The sequence below is a fragment of the Sus scrofa genome, chromosome 13 (assembly GCF_000003025.6).
Source record: "Sus scrofa isolate TJ Tabasco breed Duroc chromosome 13, Sscrofa11.1, whole genome shotgun sequence".
In the NCBI taxonomy this organism is placed as follows: Eukaryota; Metazoa; Chordata; class Mammalia; order Artiodactyla; family Suidae; genus Sus; species Sus scrofa.
In genome coordinates this window covers 203,227,562-203,236,710 of record NC_010455.5, presented here as the reverse complement: position 1 = coordinate 203,236,710, position 9,149 = coordinate 203,227,562, and the positions used below count along the sequence as shown (strand labels likewise).

Sequence of the window (9,149 nt, the reverse complement as noted above, 5' to 3'; positions counted from 1 at the left end):
TGTTTTCATGACGAAGGTCGCCTGCGGACAGAAGCGGGACACCCACTCCATGCCCATCATGGTCTTGAGTGTCAGATTGAAATACACGTCCAGAAAGTCCTTCTGGATGATGTCGTGATACTGCTCGATCTCCTGGGCCACCGCTCGCGACAGGTCCCCGCTGTTGGTGGTTCCCAGGAGGAAGAAGGACCTGATTCGCTTTCCCTGCACGGTGCTCGCTTTTCCCCACGTCTGCCGGATGGCCTTGCGCGCCAACAGCTGCTCGTGGGACGAGGTCACCAGCAGGACGAGGAAGGGGGGATCCTGCCTGCAGTCTATATCCGGGAGCTGAAGGAAGTCCTCGTTTTTTTTCTTGAAAGCCAAGGGTTCTCCTTGAGAAGGACTGAGACTGTCCAAGCTAAAATACAGACAAAGGGCTCCCACGACCACCAGGGAAACATAGACCCATCTCATCTTCACGTAAGCCATCTGAAAGGAACACAGCCACATGGTTAGACCTCAGAAGCAGGATGGCGTGTTTCCCTTTCCCGGGGAAGCCGAGACCCACGTTTCACAGCTCGTGTTTCAGAAATCCTGGCACCTCTCGGCACAGACAGGTGGAGAGTCGTGGGTCCACACGGAGGCTGGGATGGCCACCAGTGATGTTCACGCCAAGGTGGCACATCAAGACCACAAGGAAATGGGCCCTGGTGCTGGTTCTAAAGCTAGCCAGCCCCTCGCTGGTGGGAGTCTCAGCTTCCTTATCAAGAAGTCTCTGGAACCCCATCTCTCACCGGATCCTTCCGATTCTGCCCTTCTCTGACTCCAGAGTGACGTCCAGCTAGAGAACCTGCAGGACTGGAAACCACATGTTCTAGATCTACCTATGTGGGTCGCTGTCATTCTTCTCTGATGGATTTGGGTACCGTTTCAACCCTCCCAGAAAGAAGCAAGAGCAGTTTTCAGATGCACCCAACTACCTGCTAGCAGTGGCTTCTTTTTTTTTTTTGCTGCGTTTTGGTTTTTTAGGTTACTTTTTTAAATCCCCTGGTTCGTTCATCTTTTGCTCATTATCTTATTCCTGACAAATCCAGGATCATCCATGTCAGCATTATAACATTAAGAAAGCAAATTATACGCATTGTGGCTCAGTAGGTTAAGAACCTGACATAGTGTCTGTGAGGATGGGGCGTCAATCCCCGGCCTCACTCAGCGGGTTAAGGATCTGGCATTGCCACAAGCTGCAGCGCGGGTCACAGATGAGGCTCAGATGTGGCGTTGCTGTGGCTGCAGCTCTGATTTGACCCCTAGCCTGGGAACTACCATATGATGCCAGGTGCAGCCATAAAAAGAAAAACAGAATAGGATAGGATAAGATAAGTTAAGGTAAGGTAAAATAAAATTTAAAAAATAAAATAAAATAAGAGAAAGAAAGCAAATTACTCACTCTTTCCTGGGTAAGATGAACTTCTGGTTTGAAAGCTCAGTCAAAGTGTAGATTCCAAGGGGAAAGGTTTTCCAAAGAGCTGTCAGCATGTGACGTTCGGTGTTATCAGGTTTGGGCTTGGTTGGTTTACCTAAAAATCATTCTCTTCCTTGGGAAGCCCTATAAGGAAAAAAACGAAAAGAAAGGAGTCCTTCAAATCATTCATGCCTTGCCAGCAGCTCTTCACCACCTGCTGGAGCATCTGCCATAGTGCTGATGCACCACCTGCCTGCAAGACATGAATCCCCAGCCTCACTTTTCACATCTGTAAAATGGGAACCATCAAGACAGATCCCTACCATGTAATTCACCTGTTGACAATAATAACAGTGAGCAAATATCCGAGAGGCTTTCTGGCCGAATGGATCAGGACGCACCCAGAGTTTTTAAGGAGACACGGGAGGCTCATAAGTCAGTTATCGTCACATTACAGGGTTGAGGGGCTGAGGGTTAAAGAAACTAACAAGGAGGGAACTCATCAGTTTTCAACCCAGTGTCCTGTTTTCAGAATGTTATGCTGAATAAGAGAACAGAGATGCCTGCAAGAAAAGAAAGTGACCGAATGACATGAAGAAAGGGTTGGTTATTTTGATGGCAAATGAGATCCTCAAAATTTTGTTGTTAAAATTTGTTCCAAATACATTCACCATAAAAGAAACGGAACGCTGATGGAACTTTCCAGAACTAACCAACTCAGCCCGCTGGATGGGCCCCATGAGGGGTGTGGTGTTTGAGCTTGTTTTGGAAGGACAGTGTGATGGGACAGGTGGGAGCGGGTAGGAATTCCAAACCCAGGGACTCTCGGAGTGTGGCGGGCAGTTCAGGAGGCTGGGTTCCACCGTTAGGACACCTGCCCCAGAGCTGTCTTCACGCACCTGAGAAGACTCTCGCTCTCCCACAGGCCGTTGCAGGACAGCGTGGCTTTGTGGGCAGTGCAGAATAAACAGGCAGCCTGAACAACCCAGAGGCTCTCAAACTCAGGAGGTGGAAGAATCTCCAAGGAGGCCAGATAAAAACGAAAGTCCCAAGGCCCCGTCCCTTAAAAAGAACAAAAGAATGCCATTGGCAGCAACGTGGATGGATAGAGAGATTCTCATACGAAGTGAAGTACATCAGACAGAGAAAGACAAACACTGTATGATATCACTTGTATGTGGAATCGAAAATATGACACAAGGAGACTTGTCTAGGAAACAGAAACAGACTCACAGATGTAGAGAACAGACCTGTGGTTGCCGGGGGTCGGGGGGAAGGACGGGCGTTTGGGTTCAGCAGGTGCAAATGGGGTATATGGAATACGGTTAACAACAGGGCCCTACAGTAGAGCACAGGGAACTAGCGTCAGCATCCGGTCATTATCCATCATGGAAAAGAATTTGAAAAAGAATCTATGTGTATGTGTATATGCAACTAAACTACTTTGCTAAGAGTAGAAATTAATACAACATTGCAAATCAATATACTTCCACAAAGTAACAATGTTTAAAAACGGTTTCCATCCCACACAGACTCGGATAAAGCAGGTCTGGAGCCCAGAACCCTGCATTTTCGTATGTCCCAGGTCGGCCGTATAACTCTAGGCTGGCCCCTTTGAAGACCCCCGTGGGCATGATGTGGTCAGAGCCAGTGTGGAGTGAAGCTCCCTACAGGTGCCCCAGACCCAGGCTGGACCAAGCCCTCAGCTCGCACCTGGTGTCCAGCCCTGTCCAGTGGCGGAAGCTGAGCGCCAGCACCTGAAGCAGTGGAGCAACGCAGCTCTTGCGGTATGATGGATAACTATGTGTGTCAACAGTCCTTAGCAAGAAATAGAGAGGCCCGTCACAGGGGGCCCTGATCCAGTCATGACCGTGTCCTTATTCCAAGGGGACACTGGACATGGACAGGCAGTCAAGGCGAACGCCATGTAATGACAGAGGCACAGACCGGGAGGATGCTCTTCCAAGCCAAGGAATGTCCAGCATTGCCGGCAACCACCAGAAGCGGGGCAGAGCCTGGAACTGATGCTCCCCCAAGCCCTCCCAGGAACCAACTCTGCCCACACCTTGACCTCGAACTTCCAGCCTCCAGAGCTGGGAGAAAATAGGTATCGACAGACACTCGTCCGTCTCTGGCCCTGCCACCCAACCTCATCTGGTCCTAAGCCTTCAGTTCTTGGTCCTTGGAAGGCAGCTATGCTCACCCCTCTACCCCAGCGCTGCTAAGCTCATGGCACTTGGTTACCACCAGCCTCGGGAACGAATAAGGAGCCCACATTCATGGCAAAGGGAAGGGCTCAATTTCAGTGGAAGTTCCGTGAAACTAAGAATGTCCCTTTGTCCCATCCTGTCAGACCTCCCTCACAAGTCCTGCTCTGGCGCTCAGGGCCCCTCGCCGCGGGTGGACCTGCTCACACACCTGAGCTGAGGGTCACACTGCAAGGTGAACAACGGCAGTGATTCCAGGAGAGGAAGGACGGCCCCGAGGGTGTCTGAGGCACTGGGGGAGGTCACCCCTGCATTTTCAGTTGCTCTAGGAAGGTTTTTGGGGTTTTTTTTTTTTGCTTTTTGCCTGGAGCCGTCTTTTTGCTGAGAAGGGACTTCGGATGTCCCATCCCCACGAAGAATGGCTTCTTTCTCTGCTTTTCACATTCCCTCATCTGCTCAACAAGAACTGTGTACGAAAATCCCAGTCACCCTTCAGGATGCTGGAAGTTGCATGGGTTAAGTGTCCCCACTGGCATGGCCTCAGGGCCGTCCCGGGCTCTTCTTTGGAGGCCACCCGGCTAAGACAGGACCCTCCCATTGGAAAAGCTGTTCCCTCACCGTCAGGAAGGCGAGAGCACCACGCCCTCTTCCCAGACTCCTTCCCGGCCTCCCTGAGCCTGCTCAAGGCAGGCAGGGTCCAGGGGCACAGGGCTCAAGGAGGAAGACGATAAATAAACCTTTGAGGGGCTCGCACACCCACAGGATGAGTAGACACGACACAGCAAGGAGGCGTGTGAGTCTGATGGGCCCTGCCTGGACCAAACTTCCTCTCAACCCCCTTTCTCAGTGAGGCCTTGACCTTGGACCCCACGTCAGCCAATGTCAGCCAGAAACCCCCGCCCTCAATATCTGGTCAAATGCCTCACCCCCAGGCTTGGTATCGCATCCTCTAGCCTGCCTTCAGCAGGAATCCTGCAAGTTCAGTTGATCCAGGCTCCTCTCCCCCACCCATATTCCCTCGCAGTAAAATTCACGCCCCACCCATGGGTCCCCCAACTTGCTCAGCTGTGAATTCCCACTTTTCTAGGCTTGTATTCAGAGCTGAGCCTGGCTGTGACAAGGCCACATTTCCCTTATCGCCGTGGTTCTGGAATAAAATCTGGTCTTGGCATTTTATCTGTGGTCCAGCTCTGGCTTTTCTTTGACAGCACAGAGGATGAAGGCACGTGGTCAGGACAGATGCTCCGGGGAGGCCCATGGTGAAGGCAGGGATCCAGAAGGGCTGGGGGGTAGGGGTGGAAACAGGGGGTGTGCAGAAGGAACGCTTGGAGGTGAGGCCCAAGACAGTGCAGGGCAGCTTGGCACAGTCTCGAGGAGCTTAGGGGGTGGGTGTTGAGGGTTTTTCTAGGCTTTCTGGACTGCTGCGTCTCTGGGGTCCATGGGGCCTCTCTGCCCTTCCCTGATACAACTGAGAAATCTCTCGCTTAGCTTTCATTGTCATGGTGTCTTTGAAGGGCCGCACCTGCAGCAGATGGAAGTTCTAGGCTAGGGATGGAATTGGAGCTGCAGCTGCCGCCTACGCCACACAACCACACCAGATCCAAGTTGTGTCTGCAACCTACACCACAGCTTATGGCAACGCAGGATCCTTAACCCACTGAGTGAGGCCAGGGATGGAACCCACATCCTGGTGGATACTAGTCAGGTTCTTAACCCGTGCTGAGCCACAACGGAACCCCTCTCTCTTATTTTGAGTATGGCTGCTCCAGCCCAACCAAGTGATGGAGCAAACAGAGCCAGAGATTCATATCAATGATCAGTAGTCTCAGAATCAGTGACTTTTGAGCTTGCGGAAGGTATTTTAGGGATCATTCTGGAAATATGGCCTACCCAGATTCCAGCTGTTATGAAGCACCCCAAACAAGGGGCAATGGACACAGTAGGCTGCATCTGTGCTGTGGGTAATGCATCCTAACCCTTTTTTTGTTTGTTTGTTTTTTACTTTTTAGAGCCGCCCCCGTGGCATACGGAGGTTCCCAGGCTAGGGGTCCAATCGGAGCTGCAGCTGCCAGCCTCCACCACAGCCACAGCAACACCAGATCTGAGCCATGTCTGCGACCTACACCACAGCTCACAGCAATGCCAGATCCTTAACCCATGGAGCAAGGCCAGGGATCGAACCCGCAACCTCATGGTTCCTAGTCGGATGTGTTTCCACTGCGCCACGACAGGAACTCCCATCCTAAGTCTTTATGGCCTGAAGTTTCAGTTTGTGACAAACAAGTTCAGCCGCCCTTTAAGATGGCCAGCCACCCATCCGCCAAGCTCCTATAATCAGCCCACGTCCTGCATTTTCTGTTCCATCTGACCTCCCCCCACCTCCACCCTCAAGCCACACTTGTTCCCTTCCAGGTCCTTGAGCATGCTCCTTCCTTCCAGAGCAAAAGGCCTTCCTTCTGCGACTTTTCCAAGCCTCCCCCCGCCCCCACTTCCACTCGACCTCACCCCTTAGGGCTCATTCCTTTCCTTATTATTCATGCCACCCACTGCATGGTACTTAACAGCTTCATGAATCAGATTTTATCATTTCTTTGTGCAAACCTTGGGCAACCACCCACCTTTCCCACCGGTGGATCATTCCAGAAGCACAGAGCAGGGACCACGGCCTGTATTTTCCACCACTGTCACGTCCGCTGACTCACAGCATTTGACACAAAGAAGCCCAAAGAAAAGATCTGAATGAGAAGAAGCCACCCAGGGCTCCAGAAGTCAAATTCTGCTTCTTTGCAACCTGAAAACAGTTTCTTACATGAAGACAAACGCTTGGTTGACACAGCATCTGAGGATGAGCTCACCCGCAAAGCGGTTGGGCGCGTTGGGTATTTTTGCTCCATGCACACGGCAAACGACTTCATTTATTTCTCAGAAGAAACCGAACCTCGCTTATTTCCATGGAAGAAGAAAACAGTCGAATCGGGGTTTCACCCCCTGCTGTTCACACCACGGAGGCTGCTGGGACATGAGAGGGGAGGTGTGGGATGCTTTTAGGAGCGTTCAGAAGCTGAGTCCAGCCGCTGTAGCAGGAAGGGGAATAAAAAACTGCAGAGAAGACAGATGGGGACTGAATGGCACACACGGGGCACCATTTCCAGTATGTGCCTCTTGGAAGAAGGCAGAGGAGAGACGAGACTCTTCATTCTGAAACCCGTGCACACACAACACGTATAACGGAACTGCTGTGTTGCACAGCCGATGCTATCACAACACTGTAAATCACCTACACTTCCAAAAACTTTAAAACTTAAAAAGAGGAGATCCTGCTGGGGCTCAGTGGGTTAGGAACCCGACTGGTATCCATGGGGACACGGGTTCGATCCCTGGCCACACTCAGTGGGTGAAAGATCTGGCGTTGCCACGAGCTGTGGTGTAGGTCGAAGATGCAGCTCGGATCTGGCGTTGCTGTGGTGTAGGCTGCCCGCTGAAGCTCTGATTCGACCCCGAGCCTGGGCACTTCTCTATGCCGCAGGTGTGGCCCTAAAAATACTAATAATAATGCACCCATAGTAATAAACCATGGCTGTCCAGACGCAAAATTCAAAATCACACATGATTTTTCTACCTAGCAGAAGTGGCTCTTTCAGAATCGGCTAAAACTCTGCAGCCAGCCCCCGACTCGCATAGCCGGCTCTCCCTGGTCACACGCAGGTCGCCCTCCACCTGCCACTTCTCTAACTGTGGGAAGACCTTCTCTCCCCTGATTTCATCACTCACAGCGACCTCTCAAGCCCGAGAGAGGACAACCACAGAAATCTCCAAGCATCAAGCGAAAAGCTGAATCCTAACATCCACCAGTCCACCCTTCAGGCTACCGATGGGGACTGCAATTACTATCGTTTGTCTTCTGCTGGAATGTTCTTTGGACACGGGCTGTTTCAGGCTTGGATTTCATTGCAGGAGGGATGGTAGGACATTCTGACGTCATGGCAGATGCTGTTATAACAAGTGAGTGTGTTTTACCTCGAGGCAAAGAACACCTCCTGCCTGAGTTTTCCTACCCAGTGATCGCATCACTTCCTCCAGCCAGTCCTTCCTCGCTGATCGTCTCTAAGAAAGTGGTCAGGTTCTAGCAATGCAGGAAAGGAGCTTTGTTTTTCTAGTAGAAATAGAGAAAACCACTGTTCCCACTGTGGCTCAGCAGGTTAAGGACCCGACATAGTCTCTGTGAGGATGCAAGTTCAATCCCTGGCCTCACTCGGTGGGTTAAAGATCTGGCATTGCTGCAAGTTGCAGCATAGGTCACAGATGTGGCTCGGATCTGCCGTTGCTGTGGCTGTGGTATAGGCAGGCAGCTGCGGCTCCGATCTGACTCCTAGCTTGGGAACCTCCATATGCCACAGGTGCAGCCCTAAAAAAGAAAAAAGAAAGAAAAAGAAATACAGAAAAGCTCATGACTTCTGCTGTTGGGTGCAGGATCCCTTGGCCCGGCCTGAAGGAGCACCCCGTGCCAGAGGGTCTGGATAAGATTTTTAAGGTCATGACACTTAGCCTAGAAACTCCCTGGTGGGAGAGGGTTAAGGCCCCCTTTTATGATTCAAACACCCACCGATACAGTTGCCTCAAGATTTCACTCAAGCTTCCAAGACTGCTCAACCCAGATTTTCATGTCTAAGTATGAGCCATGAAGAGTAAAACAGTAGACATTTGAGGAGAATTAGACACTAGAAGGAAAGATTGGGCAAACATCTGTTTAGTCTTCTTAAGAAAGCCAATTTCCACACAACACCCTAGAAACAAATTTCACAACTGCCCCACATGTGTATAAATAGTGAGCCAATTACAAATAACTCGTTTCCAGACCACAGCGCAGGCCTCCTCGAGACACTTCCATGGCAGGATTCTGTGGGCTGTCTTGTATTTCCAGGCGTTGTGCAAGTGCAGAAGCAAAGAAAGCGAATGCCAGTGCCCAGAAGCATTCACTAATTTAAACTGACCTTTCCCCAGATTTTTGACCTTGGATCACCCTGCCGCAGTGGTGACACAGGGATGCTGACTTACACGTGCATTCTAGGATTCCTTTATCACCCCGGGGCCAGGGTATAAGACAGGGACTCAAGGCCAACCCTCATGGTCTTCATGCAATGGATGAAGCCACCTGTCTGCACCCCCCTCCCCTTCTCAATGAATTTGGGTTCCCAGACCCAAATCACGCAGCCTTTTAAACAGGACAGCTCAATGGCCACTTGCCACCGGGAATCTTTGGGTCATAAATTAATTAGCAAAGGAACAATGGGATAGTATACCTGCCTTGCTAGATCCCCAGAAGCCCCAGGAATGCCAAGGCCTGGCACCGTGGGAAGGAAACAGGAAGAGATGCACGAATAGTTGCTGAATGAATCATCTGGGTGGAGCCTAGGATGCTTCCCCGGCGTCAATAAGCCCCATCGATCCGCTCAGCCCTCCTCTCCAGGTGGATCCACATTCACGCCTCACCCTGTCCTCCT

The 9,149-nt window shown here is 51.2% G+C and overlaps 1 protein-coding gene across 1 annotated transcript in view; it reads right to left on the bottom strand.

Moving 5' to 3' along the window:
* Positions 1–9,149, bottom strand: part of B3GALT5 (beta-1,3-galactosyltransferase 5) — a 41,733-nt gene that overhangs the window by 13,375 nt on the left and 19,209 nt on the right. Inside the window, 2 exon segments of the mRNA XM_021070992.1 lie at positions 1–468; positions 1,427–1,585. Of these exon segments, the coding sequence (XP_020926651.1) occupies positions 1–468 (468 nt within the window). The 5' untranslated portion in view covers positions 1,427–1,585.